Source organism: Manis javanica, chromosome 5 (genome assembly GCF_040802235.1).
Source record: "Manis javanica isolate MJ-LG chromosome 5, MJ_LKY, whole genome shotgun sequence".
NCBI classification, from domain to species: Eukaryota; Metazoa; Chordata; class Mammalia; order Pholidota; family Manidae; genus Manis; species Manis javanica.
Genome location: NC_133160.1, coordinates 161,035,213 through 161,054,866, shown reverse-complemented (window position 1 = coordinate 161,054,866; position 19,654 = coordinate 161,035,213). Strand labels below are relative to the sequence as shown.

Below are 19,654 nucleotides of genomic sequence, written 5' to 3'. Positions count from 1 at the left end.
GTTTCATAGGGACCTGCTTCCTGAAACCCCCAGCCTACTTACTTGACAGTAGTCATCCTGGGACTTTCCTTCATCGCATTTGTTGGTAAGATCTTATGTTTTCAGGATCCCATGCCTTCTTACTTAGATTTACTCTGCTGTTTTGATGAAGCACATCCTCCAGTAGCCTCCTAGGAAAGGGTACATGGTAAGATACAATTTTGAGACTACTTAAGTCTAAACTTTACATTAGCCCCATGCTTGAGTGGATTCTTATGTACAGAATTCGAAATTAGAAATAATTTTTCCTCTTATATTTGAAGGCTTTGCTTTCAGTCTTCTAGAATCCAGTGCTGTTAACCAAGAAGTTTAAATGCCATTCTCAAAACATCTTTTCATGTAACCCTTGTTTCTCCCCTTTGGAAACTTTTAGGATCTTCTTAACCCAGGCATCCTGAAATACCTCATTTTTTAAAATTCATTGTGCCAGGCACTCAAGCAGACCCTTTTAATTTAGGAGACTCATGTCCTATTTTTGGGAAATGTTCTTACATTTTGTTTTCTTTCGTCACCTCCTTTCTCTGTTCTCATTTCGGAGCTCATATTGTGATGTTGCATCCCACCCTGATCTTCTAGTTTTCTTTTTTGTTCTTTCCTATTTTCTATTTCTGCCTTTTTGTTCCACCTCCTGTATTTCTTCAACTTTCAACGTATCTACTGAAAGGTTAATTTTGGCTCCATTTTCAATACTCTTATTTTCTGATTGTTCATTTTTTTATAGCATCCTGTTTTTATTTCATGGATGCAGCATATTCTCCTGTTTCTGAGAATACAGCTTCTGTGGAGAGTTTTCTGTTCCCCATATTATTTCCATTTTTTTTCCAGGTTCTTTCATTTGTTTTTTTCGTCTTCATCTTTTATTGCTGCAGGTATCCTCAAATGCCTAGTAATCTTTGGCTATCAGTGTTTCATTACTTCAAGAGACTGAAAGTCATGTACGAATGGGCAGGGCTTGTGAACTTTGGGTTTCACTGTAATATCTTTATGGGTGGGGTGGGCAGGGCTAGGAATAAGCTCAGCTGCCAGATTTTGTAGCCTGGTGGAGAAAGGGGACTAAAGGCTAAGTGTGCAGAATACTGACATTCTCTCAATCCTATTTTTAGTGTGGCAACTCTCCTCCAGGTCCCAGTTCTAACTTGTTTGGTACAGTTTCTCCAGAGAATAAGTCTCCAGTCTTTGGCTAGAAAGAGAGATCACCAACTGGCTACAAAAGAAAGATAAAAAACTTTCAAATATTCCCCTTGTTTTCAACTTTGCTCCTCACCCCAACCATCCAGGGCACCTTGTGCTTCAAATCCTTGAATCTTTTGGGCGTAGTGGAAGGAAAAGATAGGTGTTCCAAATCTGTGCACCTTTTCTGTGATGAAGAATGGTTCCCTGAACTGTGCTACCTTGTCAAGTATTTAAAAAAAAAAAGTAATACGATCTTTTCCTTCACTGTAAGAGTGTGAGAAAATGACTACTTAAAACACAAACAAAAAACATCAACAAACCCAAACTACCTATTATTAAGACACTATTCAAATTTTTACATCTGGAAAAGTTTCAATGGTTTTATGATTTTAGTAAAATACAGTGTGTCTCTCATAAATTCTCTTATCTGCCATCGAGCTTCCTCCTCCACTTCTCAACAGTTCGAACCTTGGCTCAACTGTGTGTTAGTGTCCCTCTCTCCCCGTCAAGCATTTGGAGGTAAGACACCACCACATAACGGGAAGAACCAGACTACTGCTTGGGGACAACTACATGACTACAGTCCCAGACTAATCAATTCTAAAACATTTATAGGACTGGTAGATAAAATACAGTGTGCCAGTTAAATCTGAATTTCAGATAATATTTTTCTGGTATACGTATATCCCACATTTCATTGTTTATCTGAAGTTCAAATTTATTTGGGCATCCCTGTGTTTTTATTTGCCAAATATGGCAACTCAACACATTTAAAGAAACAAGTAGAAAGTGATAGCCAACATAAAAAAGCTGGTTTTAAAGAAGGAAACTGGGATCTGGACCAAAGCTTTCAAGCACTGGGAAAGTTTACATTAATATCAGGCAGATGGCCACGGACACTACCATATAATCCGCTTTGTGTAAGTTCCCATGGAATGCACTGGGATGGTCAATGTTAATGCTTTCAATTAATACAGGAACATAGTTTCTCCAGGTACAAGTTGGCCAACTAGTGTCACCAGAGGTCTGCCACTCAATCAAATCATTCTGGCAGCTCAGGGTGCAAATCTTAAAGCCGATCTATGGACTTATTTTGAGAAAAGATGGCCATACTCTTAGACTGTTCCACTTGTTTCAGTACCTTTGAAAGGAAGTTGCCCCTATTGGGCCATTGTCTGATCAATACATTGTAAAACAAGTTGACTTATTGGAGTGTCAATTCCCACAGTTGACATTATGGATGGAAAGGCAGCATTAAACATGGGTTTAGCAGTTAACCCAAACAGAATGTTCCCCCAAGAAAATATGGACAGCTCCTTAATTACAAACTGCAACACTGTTTCTCATTTGGTTTCTATTGACATCTAATTTGATACCACACCCTATCAGTTTGTGTGTGTACTGGGAACTCAGTTTTAATCATGTCTGGCTGACCAGGATCCTATCCTGTCTCCTAGTTGATTATTAATTATGTCTTACCCCAGGTTAGAGTATTACTTTGCAAGTGATTCCAGCAATTTTCATATCATGCTAGGGCCATCTATGTCTTCTTAAAGAAACTGCCTAAACTCATCAACTCGTTGTTTTATGATCCAACCCTAAAACTATCTCCAATATTTTAAATGAACTCCATGATGTTTAGAAGCAACAACTCTGGTGCTGTGTGCTTGCTACATTAAATTGTTTTTAAATTAGGCATTCCTTTCCCACATCTCATTGAGAAAGGCTGGTCACAGCTCTCAGAGCTAACAGGAGCTGTGCAGCTATCAAGTGTCAGGCCATTGTGGTTCCCTGATCCTTTCCATTTTATCCGTCTGATTTCCAAAACTTCCAAAATTTGCAAAGATGGACCACAGAGATTTTCCTTTTGATAACATCAAGCTGACACACAAGAAACATCTGGTGGTTGGTGTCAGCGAGTGTAGCTCCCTCAGCCCAGTGGATATTGCTCATTGGTGGGTTCATATGCCAATAGCTTGCATGAAGTTGTCTCAAAGTCTGAGAAGTTATCCAGAGTTTCTGGGTTCTTCTATACAGCCCAGCCATATGCATTAACACTTCTGGCCCAGATCTTTGTGTACCATTGCCCTGTGAACTTAGTATATACAACTTAAATCTGTGTATAAAATATCTAATTATCTGTTCCCTTAGCTGACTACCCCTTGTGGGGTTTAAGTGTTGGAGTTTGCCCTCCACATGAAACTTCCACTACACTTGGATGGCTGCCTGATTTTCAAATATTTAAGGACCAGTATAAGGATTAGACTGATTTAATATGACCTTAGCACAAAGGGCATCAATGGCCAAAAGCTTTGGGGTACTTTATATTGGTTCAGTGTATTTTGAAACCAATTTCATAGGTATAATATCTTATTTAATTCTGCAACCTCAGTATCTGGATTCTAGTAGGCACTCCATACTGTTCTGAGAAGAATGAATCAATTTCTAACAAGAGATATTTAAAACTAACAGATTGCTCCAAAAGACACTGAGTTCTCTAACACTGGAGCCAAAAGTAGAAAATCATTTGAGACTGAATTTATGTATCAGTAAGAAAATTACCCAGTAACTTCTAAGATCCCCAAATGCTTTAGTAATTTTTCTAATCTCAAAACACTGTTTTCATCACACATTACTTTTAGTGGATAGTATCCTACCCCCGGCAGGATAATCCCCTAAAGGCGACTAAACATCTGACCTCCTGCCATGTACAGATTTTTTTCCTTCTCTTAAGAAGCTGATGGGTTTAAAAGACATGATGATGGTTTTCTAGGCTCAAGTCATCTGCACTGCTTCAACAAAAAGAGGCCGTCTATCTGCACCAAGAAAGAATACCTTTAAATAACTAATATCCATTGGTTTAGAAATCCTGTTTCATTATCCTTTGGATAAGAATTTCTATAAGAATACATTTGCTCTTCTTTATCCTAATTATGGTGACTACATGGAACCAAAGACTCATGTACAGAGAGTGTGAAAGTGATAAATTCACCACTAACCCCACATCCATGGTACATAAAAGCAGTGAAAGCTCAAGGCTTATTCAGGTATCTACCATTTTGTACAATCTAAAATTATTTAGCATATAAAAACAAATGGATTCAAATCTCGATCTTGACTGAAGAACAGCATTTTCTTTTTCAATTCTGTTTCTTTTCTAGAACTGTCAGGTCATCTGCTATCAGAGACACTGTATATAGATACTCTCTTAACTGTAACTGGGCACTTAGCAGACACTGAATATGCCTCAAGCAAAGGAGGATCTATTTCATTTGTTGAGAACAAATAGCCATACTCTGTTCAGCATGTAAAAGCTGTTGGTTTATTCAACTGCGAACTGGGGAAAGGCTCCCTTTCAGAGTGAACAGCAAAAATGTGTTCATGAGCAAGGCACTTTTATACATACACACGAGAAAAAGGAACATATTATGGTTACACAAATATCTACATATTTTAATTTTCAGACCTCCCTACCTCTTCCCACCTCCCCCTTAAGAAAAAAACCAAACAGATTCTTATAACATTTTAAAGACCAGTTTCACAGAACATCTACATAGGAACAATTTCTGACACATTGTTACACTAACAGTATATGGTTTAAGTTCAGTAATTTTCCACTAACATATCATTTTTCTATCTGCAATTCCCTTCTTTTTCCTAAAACAAGACAACCAAGGCTTAGCATTTTTAAAGTCTTTTCTCTCTTTAAAATTGCTATACATTTATAGAATTTATAACTCCATTAATGCTTCAATTGTTTGATGTCACATTGTACAGAGCACTAATAAGAGGATAGCTTTAATAATCTCTTTTCTGACTTCCTTTAGATGCCCAGTCAACCAGGCTCACACACAGGTTTCATTTGTTATTGTAGGTGTGTGAAAAGATTTAATGGTCTCATGCATCTTATTTTATGTATGTTGATCTATGTTTGACTCATCTAAATAAACACAGCGAGACTCATTTACATGGGTACACACTCTTCCTTGTTCAGCTAGAAGAAAATCTAATCTATGTAGGAAAAAAAGAGGCTTTAAAAAAAATTCTTGAACTTCATATTTTATTAGGCCAAGATTTTCTGTAGTAAGGTTCTTTAGTTACAAGGGTTCCTGAAAAGTTCACAAAGAATGTGGAAAGTGCATAAAGTACTGCAGCAGGAAACATAGATGAAATACTTTAACCCACTAGCAATTAATAGTGAAAGCATAAATGCTTTATTAATCTTTTCCCATTGGTCTTTTGCAATGTTTTAATTGCTCTTGACTAAAGTCTGAGTGCCAAGATGCAAGAAACATATTCCCTCCAGAATAGGTGTATGTTTAATCCCCAGTTCTGATCTTATAGGCCAGTTTAGCTAGGTACAGGCTGGTGGGGAAAATTAGATATAAAATGTTTATGCTGTAATTGCAGGGACCAATATAGATCTATAGCACTGCAGGCGAGGTTTGAAACTGCACCCCCTCCAAGAAGACAAGAACATAGAGTGTGCCACATGTAGGCCATCTACATAAAAGCTGGGACATAAACCTATATTCCCACCACTTTTGTCTAGTTATTCAATTTAATTCAACTACCTATCTAGAAATGAATGCCAGAGAAGAGCATGCTCAGAAAGGTGTTACTGTGGGTAGCTAATTTCCTATTTTCCTCAACGGCTGTTTTGAAAGTTGGGTTAACAAAAATGGTAGTGGCCTACTTCTTTTTTCACATTAATAATTTAATATCTAGTTGGAGTCCATTCAGACAGGCAGGGTAAATGGGGTGGCATAGGGAGAACTGAGTTTGTAGAATAGTTCATTTATCTTTTGTAGTATGGTCCCTTTGACTAATTATCCATTGACATTCTCCTTTTATCCACAGGATCTGTCTAAGGGAATGCTCACAATGCACATTTTCTGTAGTTGAGTTATGAGGTTCTTGGGTATATATTCAGTATCAGCACTTGGTAGGTTAAAAAGGGATTAATTTCTCAACTATTGTCTGTGCAACTTTGTACTACCTCTTCTGTTAGCAACATGACAGACAGCAGAGCAGTGAATCTTTATAGTGATGCGGTTAGGAGTTTATTAACTGCCTTTTGGAAGTCAGTATAGGAGTAAGTAGTGTTGATGGGTTCAGTGCGGGTTGTTTCCTTAACTGTCTTAGTTAACCAGCCACAACAACAACCAGAAACACATGAATTAGGGATCTGTTTTAGGTATTCAGGTATGGGAGTGGCTCTACTCAATGTTCGGCTTAACTGTTTGGTAGCAAATTGCAGTGCTCCATTTAGAGTGGCATGATCTCTAGAAAGCCGGCTGGCACTTGTAAGGGGCTTCTGAAAAGCTGGGACTCCACAAGAAGCCAAAGGAGGCCATTCAGGAATCGGTTCCAGTTTGGGTACACAATGGGAGCAGTGGGAGAGCCTTAGACCTATCTCTCGAAGTATGTGGACTGGTGTGCTTGGATCCAAGAGTTTAGCATGATATAACCAAGAATTTGGATTTAAAGGTTTCCAAGTTGTAGAGTATTTTAAAAGGCACTTAACCTGCCAGGCAAGACTCTCAAGAGGTGTTAGGTTTGGCACCACAGGATCCTCTTCTTCAGAAGAATCCCATTCTTCCCCAGAACTCCCATTTAGGTAGTTAGCATTTTCTTCTTCTTCACTTTCTGATTCCGGTAAGGGATCAGGAGAGGGATTTCTGGGACCCATTAGAATAAAAAGGAAGCACCAGAAAAAAAGTTACAGTCTTAGCCAGCAAAACACTGACTAACTCTGGCAAGTAGAAACAAAAAATAAAAAGTCCTTTCAACAAGATTAATTTGTCTGTTTTTCAGTCCATTACACACACTGAGCACACCTCTGGCTCATACCCCTGTGCAGGTCTTCAAGATTATGTTGTATATTCTTCACTTACAAAGAAGACATCTCAGTTCTCAGGATCAGTTCAGTGTGTAAAATGTTAGTCACTTACCAGTGGTCAGAGTCTCTCCTTCAAATTCTGGATACCCAAGAAAAGAAGGGGTCCTCGTTTAGGCTGCCATTTTTCTTAGCATGGTCTCAGCTGGTTGTGAAGAGACACTTTATGTACTCTGTTTTGCTGGCAGGGATAGTATATCTACTTGGTAATAAAAGAAACTCGGTGGTGGCCTTCACTGTCCGCTGTTGCAGCAACTTTTCTGCAGAGGGACGGTAGGATGAGTTGTCAAGGGCATCTGGTGTGCACAGATCCGAAGTTTATAGGTGGTGCAAATGCCTTTGGAAACTGGTGACTTGGTTGTTGGGCTATCTGGAAAAGCTGCCTTAACCTGTGAATGAGAAGACTAGAGACATGATATTAAAGCCTAAAAGCAAAGGGTAACATTATTGCCCATCTAACTTTACAGCGTATCCAAGCACATGGATGCTGAACCAGAAGATTTAATGGGCTTTCTCAACTCTGTTTCACTGGTTTAGGAAGATTTGTCCTGTTAGGAAGGGCTCCTACAGTCACAAGGTTCGGGAGGAGCACCTGGGGCCATCCTAATTCTTTTCTGGGACATTACCTGGGCCGTTTGTTTTTTAGTATGTAATTCTAGCCCAGAAAATTACTTCTGCGAAAGTAGTTCCCTTGTGTTGCAAACTCCAAATTTAGCTCTCTTGCTAAAAAGGTATCTTTTTACCATCATATGTACTTGTTGGGATTAGTTTCAGGGGACCTGTCCTGGTTGTAGAGTATCCAGATGTTAGAACTGTTGCTGTGACCCCAGAGGTTGTGGTCATACTCTACAGATCATACTCTACAGAGATGAGAGAAGATGGCAGGTATAGATTTTAATATAGTAGGAATTACAGTGAATGTAAACAGGTTAAAATCACAATGAAAAGACAAGACACTTAGGATTAAAAAAACAGTGACATGCTGCTAACAAGAGACACTTTGAAGCAAAAAGATACAGAAAGGTAAAAAATAAAAGCATAAGAGAAGATGTATCAGGCAACGTGGCCCAAAATAAAAGCTGAGATAGCAATGTGAATATTCAACAAGAAAGATTTCAAGCCAAAAAATGTAAGGGACAAAGATGGATGATAGTACTGGTAAAAGGAACATAATAAAATATACTCATCATAAACATATATGAACCTTAAAGTACATTCTTAAAATTCCTCAAGTAACAATTGATAGAACTAAGGGGAAAATATAAGCAGGTATGAATATCGTTTAGGTATTATGTAAGTAGAACTCCATAACAAGCAGAATTAATATTTGAACACATACACAGAGACAAATAGATCATGCATTAGGTTATAAAGTATAACTAGATTCTAAAGGGTCAATTTCATTCAGACTAAGTTCTCTGACCACAATGTAATAAAAGTAGTATTAATGGTTAAATGTAATCCTAGTTGGAAAACCAAGTAACTCATGGGTTAAAATGGAAATTATAAAAAATGTTAAGAAGTATTAAACTGAGTAATATTATAAGGCACTATTTGTGGGACACGGCCAAACTGGTGTCTACAAGAAACATTTAGCTTTGGATACAATACCCACAAGTTAAACATTCAATTCCAGGTAACAGAAGAGAAACAGCAAAATAAGCAGGAAGAAAGGCAAAAATGAAACAGTACATAAAAGAATAGTAGAGAAGACTGAAAAAATTAAAAGATGGTTTTCTGAAAATATGAATAAGAAAAATGAAACTAGTGAGAATTACCAAGAGATTTAAAAATGAGATTAAATGTAAGAACTAGTTCGTTATGCTTCAGAAGATTGGAGACTGATGAGAATTAGGCTTGAGATGGATTAATGATTGTACATTGAGCATTGACCCCCCTATACTGAATTTTATTGTTGTTAACAACCATTTGATCAATAAATATGAGAGATGCCCTCTCAAAAAAAAATAAATAAATAAATAAATAATTTTAAAAAAATCGAGGAAAAAAAATGAGATTAAAAATAAAAAATGACAAATTTTTGCAAAAAAGGGAAAATCTAGATGAAATGGCTAAATTCTAAAGGAACATAAATTATTAAAATTCATAGAGGAGAAACAGATAATTTAATAAACCTGTAAAGATTAGAGAAACTGAAAAGGCATCAACCTCCTATTAAAAACAGCAAGCGAATATGGTTTTATAAGTGAGTTCCACTAAACTTTCAAGGAAATTAACACTTGTTTCAGAAAAAAGTAGAAAAGCGTACAAACTGACTGGCTCCTTTTATGAGAATTATTAATTCCAGATCTAGAGACGAACCAGATAAGAAAAGCATAGGCTCATTTCACTTGCAAGTTTCTGGTATTACCTAAGAAAAATCTAATAGTGTATTAAAGAAAAATAAAAGAGTATGTTATAATCATTATAATCATGTAGAAATATCCCTGGAAAGAAAGAATATCTCAACTTCAGAAAGTGTAGAAATACATCACCACAGTAATAAAGGGGGGAAAAGAGCAGATAATTTTATCAACTGTGGATACTTGACCTTTTCTAGTCCTGATCAACACCTATTTATGCTTTAAAAATAAAGCACTCTTACCAAACTAGGAAGAAAAAGTTACTTTCTCATGAGGTTTGGTAAAGATTACCTACAAAAAACCTTCAGGAAATATTAGCCTAAAAGAGAAACTTAAGATATATTCCCTTTAAAAATGAACCTAGATAAGGATGACCATGATGACTGATACTGCCTGACATAGCACAAAAAGTCCTAGTCAATGTTATAAAAATGAACAAATGACAGTTGGTAAGAGCTGAATAAAAGAGATAAGCTTATTAATTTACAGATGATATGGCTATCTAATTTAAAAAAAATGAACTATTAGAGCTAATAAAAGAGCTTAACAGAATTCCTGGTTCTGAGATTACTATGAATATTAATTAGTTAATTTATCTAGCCTTTACTATTTGTCAGGTATTATTCTAGGAACTGCAAATGTTAACTCTCTTAAAATTGTGCTAACAACCCTTTAAGACAGTTGTCTCCATTTTACACGAGGTCTAGCTACCTGCCCAAGATCATACATCTGCTAAATGACAGTCAGGATTTGAATCCTGGCACTCAACTTTTATCCAAGCAATACTCACCAGAAAATGTTTTACATGAATACCTTTCATAACGGCAAAAAACTCACCAAATCTATAAAAGATCTAGGAACCAATCAATAATATATATTATATAAGACCTGTAGGATGAAGAATGTAAAATTCTAATACAGGACATAGAAGATAATTAAATATAGATATTCTATGCTCTTGGATGAACAAATGAATATTGTAAAGATTTATTATATATATTTCAAGCATAAAATTATAATATTATAAAGAGTAAAGGGGTTCTTGGCTTACAAGATGTTAAAATATACAAAGGCACAGAAATTAAAAATAGGGTTTAGTTAGTGTAAGAACAAGTAGTCCAGTGAAACAACAAAGCTCAGAAACAGAGCCATATATAATTTTGGAATGCAGTAGAAGATAAAGTTAGCAAATAAATCAAGGGGAATGGATGCATTTAAGACATAATATTGGTAAAACTGCCTCAGTATAGGAGAAAAATAAAACTGTATACTTATGATGCCACTACATTGGAGGACTCATGATGGAGTGAAGACCTAAATGAGAATGGTAAAACTACATAGTTAATGGAATACAATGCGGGAGAATATCTTTGTGATTTAGGGCCAGGGAAAGACTTCTTAAATTAAATAATATAAGGCACAAGACCAAAAAATGATGAATTCAATCACATAAAAAACCAGTCATTTCTGGAATGAACTAAAGACATTAAGAACAAAGTTAACTACAGACCACCAACAAAAAACGTAGCAGTATTAAAGAAATGGGCAAAAGACAGAACTATCCGATTTACAGAAGAGAAAATCCACAGGCCATTAACCATAAAATCAGCAAATTGTTCTATTAGTTTGGTAAAAATTAGAAAGCTGGGAAATGCTAAGTATTAGTGAGGAGACTAAAGGAACCCCTAGGACGATAAAATATTAATTCGAGATCCAGAGGTGAACCAACTAAGAAAAGCAGAGGCTAATTTCACTTACAAAAACAGGGTATCCCTTATTTTTGCAGGACGGTAAACCAGGGTATCCCCTTCTCAAGAGCAAAATCTGTCAGCACTACTTAACCAAACTAACTGCACATATCTCATGATCCAGCAATTCTCATGAGTAATGATGTTGGGTATACACAGTAAAGAAATTCTCCGTAAGACTACCATGCACTCTGAAGCTTCATCTTTGATGGTAAAGAGTTAGAAGCATTCTAGGTTTCTACCACTGGAGGAGTGGCCAGGTAAAATGTGGTCAAAGCACATTAGAAGGTACAGAGCCAACACAGATGGACTAAGGCATAGCTCTAATGAAAAAAGCAAAAAATAAATCCAGCCCATTTGTGCCATTCTGTAGGAGTGATATCCAAAATGAATGTCAGTAAACATCTCTAGTTTCAAATACACACTGAGTTCTGCTAATGTCATATGGTGTGGCTTTTTGGCTTTATGTCAGTAACTCAGTTCCTTAGTGGCTTAGTAAATTTTTTGAAAGAATGAGAATGACAAAGGTCTGCTGTAAATAACTATACAAGTATGTTCTACTTTTAGCCTAGGGAGACAAAAATTTCCAAACTATATTCAGGTGATTTGGTTGTATGTTGGACAAAGATGAATGAAACAATTTTTTTTTAAAGCAGAACCAACAAAAATGAAGCTACTAAAGCAATTTAAAGGCAACTGCTTATAACTTCATCTTTAAAAAGATGTATGAATGCAAATATTTTTAAGTTTATAATATTATTATCTAGTTCAACCTGAAAACAAACAGAAAATTCGGAATGTACCACAAGGCTTATTTTATTGAGACAGGAGGAGTGGCTGACTTTTAATTCTTCTGTCCTCTTTTATTTTTACTGTTTTCATTTCAACCAGATTCTATCTGCAAGATTATTAATGGGCTATACTTGAGTTATGTTACTCAAAGCATTCTTTAAACAGCCCACTCTACTTTTTTGGCAGAAACAAGAAAGTCTCTTTGAAGGCATATGTAAATTCTAGAATGAACCTATCACTGTTACTCCTTTACATTCCATGTGCATATTTTCCTGTATCAAAACTGAATCAACCACACCTATTCTACATATTCCAATGTATAATTTAATTTTCAAGAATGATCTCTTTTGAAATTTTGGAACTTAATGGGCTTACCATACGAATTATTTTGCAATTTCTTTAACTAAAGTTTACCAAGGTCAGTTTATCCCCATTGTTGCCATTATTTATTCTTTTTTTCCCAAAGCATTGACAGCAAAATCAAGAAACTGGTAAGCTTTAAGGCTGTGAGACTGCTGCTTAAGTTCATATAGCATCTTCTTTATCAGGTTTTTGGACTGACAAGTTGTATATATTTAACATGTACAACGTGATGTTTTGATGTATTCATTGTGAAATGATTACCAAAATCAAACTAATTAACATATCCATTACCTCAGTTACTTACCTATTTTTGTGTGGTAAGAACATCTGAGATCTACTCTTTGAGCAAATTTCGAGTATACATACATTATTAACTACAGCGCAGTAGGTCTCCAGAACTTACTCATCTTGTAACTGAATGTTTCTATCTTTGACAGTTATTTTTCTGCATCTAGTTTATTTCATTTAACAGAATATCCTTCAGGTTGACCCATGTTGTGGCACATTGCAGGGATTCCCTTCTGTCTTTAGACTGAATAGTATTCCAGTGTGTACACACACACACTATCTTATTTACCCATTCATCCATCAATGGACATTCAGGTTGTTTCCATATGTTGACTACCATGAGTAATGCTGCAATAAACATGGGAGTACAGATATATCTTTGAAATACCGATTTCATTTCCTCTGAATATATGCCCAGAAGTGGGACTGCTGGATCATATGGTAGGTCTATTTTTAATTTTTTCAGTAACTTTCACACTGTTTTCTATAATGTTGTCTCAACTTACATTCTCACCAATGTGTATAAGGGTTCCTTTTTTTCCACATCCTTGCTAATACTTATCTTTTGACTTTTTTGTAAGTCATCCTAACAGGTGTGAGGTGATACTGTGATTGTGATTTGCATTTCCCTGGTGATTAGTGATGTTGATCACCTTTTAAAAATCTGTTGACCTTCTTTGTCTTTTTGGAAACATGTCTATTTAGGTCTTTTGCTCCTTTTTTAGTCATGTTATTTGCTTTTCCGCTATTAAGTTGTGTAAGTTCCTTTTATATTTTGGGTATTAATCCCTTACACGATACATGGTTTGCAAATATTTTCTCCAATTCCAAAAGTTGTCTTTTCATTTCATAATCTAGCACCTTTTTTATTTCCCAGACTATAATGTCCAAGAAATACTGATCAAAACATTTTATTAATCCTAAAGCCAATCAAAATATAGCGATGCTGACCTCTGGTGGCCAAATGCCTCATCCTTCAGTAACTGACAAAATGATACGCAGTTATCTCTCATTTGTGGTGAGATAACCAAATAAAACACATTAAAGAAAATAATAGAAATTTCAAAGTCAAACAAAGCAACAAAGGTAACAGGCACCCAAAGCATAAAGGGAGCTGCGCAATTAAAGGCCAAAAAGTAAGAAAAATGCCTCCAAGTATTAGTTTGTTCTATGTTTAGTTTACCAGCTGACCTTACATGAAAAACACATGGGGATTCCCAAAGTAAGAATAGTTCTGCACTGTCCAGTACCACAGCCACTAGTCCCATGTGCCTAGTAAGCTCCTGAAATGTGCTTAGTATAAAGTAATACCCAATTCCAAAGATAAAGTCGGGGGGGAAAAAAGAATGTAAATTTTTCATAAATAATTTATGTTGATTATATGTTGAAACTATTCTGGATATACTTGGTCAAAAAATTAATGCCCTTTCTAGATTCTTTCTCCAGAGGCATTCTATATTTTAGCTATAGTGAGATTACAAATGTTATTTAGCAGTATATACCCCATGCCTTCTTAGGCCTCTATGCTTTTGCTCTAGATAATAAACCTAAAATATTCAACCTCCTTTGCCTTTCCAGAATTAGACATCTGTTTAACTTCGAAATTATGGGCAACCCAAAAGCTACCACATTATTTTAACTAGCATTTGAATACCTATGTTTCAGGAATTAGGAGTATGAAGAGAATGGATGAATAAATTATCGCATATTCCTACAGTAGAAAATTACAGAGAATTGTCTGTGCCTCAGTTTCCTCATCTTAAAAAGGAGAGAGAAGTTAACCTTACTGAAGTAAAGTGCTTAGAACAGTGTCTGGCACATACGGGTCCATAAGTCTAAGTTATTGTTAAAAGTATCAGTATGAATTAAACTCAAAAACAATAGCGATTTTAAAAAGCAAGCTGCATATGGTAATTCGTGTAATGCTTGCCCATGAAAACAATGTGTTTTTATTTACATACTTACCTGTCGTTAATACATAAATTAACAGCAAATTCATCAAATCCATTATTGCTGGGGAGGGGAGGTACTTTAACAGAGAAAAGGTGTACGGGCGACTCTGTGGGTACTAGTGTGCTCGTTTTTGTCTGACAAAATTCCATTAAAAAAAAAGTTTAAAGACGTAGTTCCTGCCAGAAGGCACTCCAAATTTACCTTAACCACCACCTTAAACAATTTTCCATTCTGTGTTCTCTTTTGTTGAATACATCGTCGTTATGCGCCTTGGTAACCAGGCCTCGAAATGTGGTACATCTAGCACAAGCTGTATCTAAATTAAATTGTGCCTCTCGTCTCAGCGGTCCCCAAACTCCCTGCCTCCTTTGCAGACCCTCTACCAGCCGAGGATCTACGGTTTATCAAGACGGCGGCCCGCTATCCAGAGACCTCGGAACGTCCCCGTCAGGCGACCCGGACATTTCCCGTGTGTAGAAGCCGGGTCCCGTGCCCAGCCCTTCCAGCACATCCCAGCTTTTCTCTCCCTTCTCGACGGGTCTCCAAACGAAGCCCTTCTCCCGGGGTCCCTTGCTCCCCCTTCAGTTGGAGCAGGGACTGTTCCCCTCAGCAGATCCCCTGTTCTCACCCTTGGAGGATCGCTTCTTCTTTCTCGCCTCAGGAAAAGCCGCTCGCCTCGGTTAGGCCTAGCGCCAGCAGCTGTCCCCCGACAGCGGCACCGCCATCCCGCTCGCCCTCCAGGCCGATACCACTACCGGGCACGCCAACACTGCCTCCTCCTCCTCCTCCTCGAAACGCCACTTTTCACCCAGAAAACTGTTGGATAGACCCTATGCGCATGCGCCCAAGTAGCGGGGTTTCAGGGTAGCTCTATCTCTTCCCGTTGTCTCTCTGAGCTCTCGCGGCCGTCTCGCGGTATTTCCTTCTCCCGCGGGAGTTATTTGAACGCTGGGGCGGTAACCCCGCCCTGGGCTCTGGATTGCTGGCGGGTCGGATCCAGCGGGATCTCTGTGGACCCTCAGCCAGTGGTCAGTCGGACTGCAGCCGACCGGGAACTGGGTTGGTCCCAGCCGAGTCCAGGCGCCATGGGGGCAAAGAGCATGCTGCCCATTAAGGAGGCCTTCCAGCTGGCGCAGCAGCCGCACCAGAACCTGGCGAAGCTCGTGGTGGCGCTGAGCCGCACCTACCGCACGGTAAGCGCGGCCGCCCCCGGGCCCAGCCTCCGCCGCCGCCCCTCTCGCTCGCCGAACTAGCCTCCCACAGGGGCCGCCAGTGACCCTCCGGACTCCGCGCACGGCTCAGCAATCTCCGTTACCGTCGCGCGTGGTTCGGAGAGGTCTGGCGCCTTGCGGGAGGGCGCCCAGGCGCTCCCTCTCCGCGGCGGCCTCGCGCGCGGACCGTTAGTACTTTGTCGGGCGGTGAACTTGGAGAGAAACGTTTACTATCGTCTAGATGAGGTGGCCGCAGGGTGGATGCCGATCGCGGCGCTGAGCCGATGTTGTTCCTCCGGTCGCCGCCCACGTCGGGAACGCCAACAAATTATTTTAACCTCTCCCCACGGTTACATTGAATCTCGTCACCAAACAGTAAATTAATCCTGAGGGCCCGGTTCTTCCTGTTCACGTAAATACTGCTTGGTTTGTTTTGAATGGAGCCGCGGGAAGAATAGGACAATGAGTGTTGGGAAAATAAATTAACTTGAGGTCCGAGAAAAATTGTAAGTCATCATCATGGGACTGGAGGATATGAGATAGTATGTGGAAGTTATGTCAAAGGCTAACTATAAAAGCCACTGTTGATTTTTGATATTTTTACTACACTGGTACCAAGGCATATTGAGAATTCATGGGTATTAAAACAAACAAAAAAAGGAATCCCTTTATTGTCAAATTCATGTTTGTTTTCTTCCTGGAAGAAGTAAATTTTTTGAGAGAAATGAATGCAAATTTATCTCTCCTTCGAGGGTTTGGACGGTTGAGAGTTGACTAAGTGATGATTTTAGTTTGAGTTACGGCTAGTGCTTTCAGCAGTCTTACGGCAATGTTGAGAAAAGAGGACTTTATCAGGCAGTTTGAATGGGTTTCTTTTGTCTTGCAGATGGATGATAAAACAGTTTTTCACGAGGAGTTCGTTCATTACCTTAAATATGCTATGGTGGTCTATAAACGTGAACCAACTGTGGAGAGGGTGATAGAATTTGCCGCAAAGTTTGTTACTTCGTTTCACCAATCAGATACGGACAATGAGGAGGAGGAGGAAGAGGAGGATGGTGGCATTTTAAATTATTTGTTTACTTTTCTGTTAAAGGTATTATGAAAATTAGAACTTTGGGGGAGTAGCTCAGAAAAATTTACTATGTTAAAAGGGCTGTGGGAATTTGTACAGTTTAATGTGGTACTTGAGAAAATGTCTGAATGGGTTTTTATAGAAAGTATTAGAACTGTCATTGAGATTAAAAGGTAGACTTTTAAATTAACTCCTGCATTAAATTTTTAATGATCTCTCTAAGCTACTTCTTACATACATTTGTTTTAAATGAATTCTCTCTTTTAGAAGTAAGATATCCAACCAACAGAAAGAAATACACTCTTGTAATTTAGCAAATACTTACTTTGGACTGTGTATATTTTGAGACTTTATAAAATGTGTATTTAGTATACATGTGGATCAAGGTAGTGTAGTTTCTCTGCAAGCAATGACTTACTGTTGTAACTTCTTTAATTGTAAGCATATAAAATTCAAATGGTAATGCTATTATTTAGTAATAATGGTATATGATTGTGAATAAATTTTGATTTGTTTCTATTTCAGTCTCATGAAGCAAACAGCAGTGCTGTTAGATTTAGAGTGTGCCAACTCATAAACAAACTCTTGGGAAGTATGCCAGAAAATTCCCAGATTGATGATGATTTGTTTGATAAAATTAATAAAGCCATGCTTATTAGATTGAAAGATAAAATTCCAAATGTGAGGATACAGGCAGTTCTGGCTCTTTCACGACTTCAGGATCCCAAAGATGATGAATGCCCAGTGGTTAATGGTATGTGTAGCTTTCTAAATCCTTTTTTCAGTTTCCTTGACTTTGTTAAGTTCTCAGTAGATAAGTTTTTTAAAATTAGTTATATACGCATATGGGAGATTATAGGTTTTATATACATATATAATATTTTTAAAATACCTAAGTAGCCACCATTCAACTTAAAAAGCTATGGAGCATCATCAGTACCTTTGAAGCCTGTTTTAAAAAATACCCAAGTAGCCACCATTCAACTTAAAAAGCTATAGAGCATCAATACCTTTGAAGCCTGTTTTATGCCCCACCCCAATTACATCACTTTCCCTCAGAGTTAACAATTATCTTGCATTTTGAGGTAATTATTTTCTTGCCTTTTTGTTTAAACAATTAACCACATGTGTGTATCTCTAATAGTAATTTTTGTCTTTCATTTTATTTGTTATATAAAATGTATTTTTCTGTGCTCTTAATATTTCCAATTTTAACTTTGATGTTGATACATTTTATTTACTGTTTTATAACATTCTGTTGTATGAATGTAACACAATTTATTATTTCTAATGTTGATGGATCTTCTAGTTGTTTCCAGTTATTTTGCTCCTAAAAAACTTGTTGCTATGAACTTTCTTATACATGGCTTTTGGTACATAGGTTACAGTGTTTTTCTAGGGTGTATACCTAGGGGTGGATTTGTTGGGATATGTGTGCATTGGGCTTCATTAGATAAGATACACATGTTCTACAAAACATTTACCAATTAATATTCCCAATAACAGTGCATAAAAGTGTTCATTAATCCATATCCTCAGCAGTGTTTGGTATTGTCAGATTTTTAAATTTTTGTTAATCTGATTGTGCATATATTGTTATGCATATTTTCATATACTTAACCAGTTATATTTCTTCAATATAATGCCTGTTAATGTGTTCTGCCCATTTTCCTGTTGGTTTGTCTTACTGATTTTTTGGAGAACTTTATATATTTTGAAGAGAAATCTTTTGTTTATATGAATTGTAGATCTTTTCCTTCTTTAGGTGGCTTATTATTTCACTCTCTTTGGAATGTCTTTTGTTGAACAGAAATTCCTAATGTCAGAATTATCAACCTCTTCATTATTTGCATTTTCTTTTATTTAAGAAATCTTTCTCTGCCTCTAGACTCATAAAGATTGTTACATTCCACTTTTCCAAATATACCTAGGTCTATTTCAGGTACTCTTCTGTTTCATTTTTTCTCTTACTGTTATAAGCTTTATGATCACTTTTTAAAATTGGAATATAGTTGATATACAATATTACATGTAATCAGTTTTGATAACTGGTGATATTGATATTTTTTGGTGTTAAATGATACACATAACTTGTATAAAACTAATAGACAAACACATACTTGATAAAGGGGAAAATTTAAGAAGTAAAGTGAACAAACATTTGGCTACAGGGAATGGCTTTTGTTTTAATTAGTAAAACCAGAAGTTATTTCTTTTTAGAATTCATTAAAAATCAAAATAATAAGCCGTTTGTAAAGTCATATCAGTTTAAAATAAATTGCCTGATATATTAGACTTTCTTCTAAATCTTAAAGAGTAACGAAGACATAATCTTAATAATGGATTTTCCATGATCTTTAGGGCTATTTGTTTTCAGTTTTAGCCTTCATACCCCATCCACTGACTAATTTCTTGTTCTGTCCTTTTTAAGGGAAGTTGGCAGAAAAAAATCTTCAGCTAAAATTAAATGTGTAACATTAAAACATTCTATCTTTATCATTTTAAAGATGTTAAATATAAAGATGTGGGCTATCCATAACTGTGATTAAATATTTCTTTAATGTACTAAAATGTACTGCTCTATTTTTAGCATATGCTATTTTGATTGAAAATGATTCAAATCCAGAAGTTAGGCGTGCAGTTTTATCATGTATTGCACCATCAGCAAAGACATTGCCCAAAATTGTAGGGCGTACCAAGGATGTGAAAGAGGCTGTCAGAAAGCTGGCTTACCAGGTATGTCAGTCCAA

The 19,654-nt window shown here is 37.0% G+C and overlaps 3 protein-coding genes across 5 annotated transcripts in view; 1 reads left to right on the top strand and 2 right to left on the bottom strand.

The window, feature by feature from the left end:
• FAM184B (family with sequence similarity 184 member B) overlaps positions 1 to 171 on the bottom strand; it is a 141,732-nt gene extending 141,561 nt beyond the window's left edge. For both annotated transcript variants that reach the window (XM_073237797.1, XM_073237798.1), the window contains exon 1: positions 43 to 171. The gene's annotated coding sequence lies outside the window, so the exon portion shown is untranslated. The remainder of the gene's footprint in view (positions 1 to 42) is intronic.
• A 4,340-nt stretch (positions 172 to 4,511) lies between these two features.
• On the bottom strand, positions 4,512 to 15,473 carry DCAF16 (DDB1 and CUL4 associated factor 16). The gene is made up of 2 exons (XM_037027439.2): positions 15,247 to 15,473; positions 4,512 to 7,500 (listed from the first exon to the last, which is right to left on the bottom strand). Exon 2 carries the CDS (start codon positions 6,902 to 6,904, stop codon positions 6,254 to 6,256), a length of 651 nt encoding a protein of 216 aa, XP_036883334.2. The 5' UTR covers positions 6,905 to 7,500; positions 15,247 to 15,473; the 3' UTR covers positions 4,512 to 6,253.
• A 99-nt stretch (positions 15,474 to 15,572) lies between these two features.
• NCAPG (non-SMC condensin I complex subunit G) overlaps positions 15,573 to 19,654 on the top strand; it is a 46,612-nt gene continuing 42,530 nt past the window's right edge. Inside the window, exons 1-4 of one of the 2 annotated variants that reach the window (XM_037027436.2) lie at positions 15,573 to 15,811; positions 16,716 to 16,925; positions 17,430 to 17,658; positions 19,495 to 19,640. In XM_037027436.2, coding sequence (XP_036883331.2) covers positions 15,704 to 15,811; positions 16,716 to 16,925; positions 17,430 to 17,658; positions 19,495 to 19,640 — 693 coding nt within the window. In that variant the 5' untranslated portion in view covers positions 15,573 to 15,703. Of the gene's footprint in view, positions 15,812 to 16,023; positions 16,242 to 16,715; positions 16,926 to 17,429; positions 17,659 to 19,494; positions 19,641 to 19,654 lie in introns of those variants that run through there. The other variant, XM_073237800.1, reaches the window with a different exon arrangement.

Coding starts and splice junctions, on each gene's coding strand:
- DCAF16 (XM_037027439.2), bottom strand. CDS start 6,904: ATGGGTCCCAGAAATCCCTCTCCTGATCCCTTACCGGAATCAGAAAGT.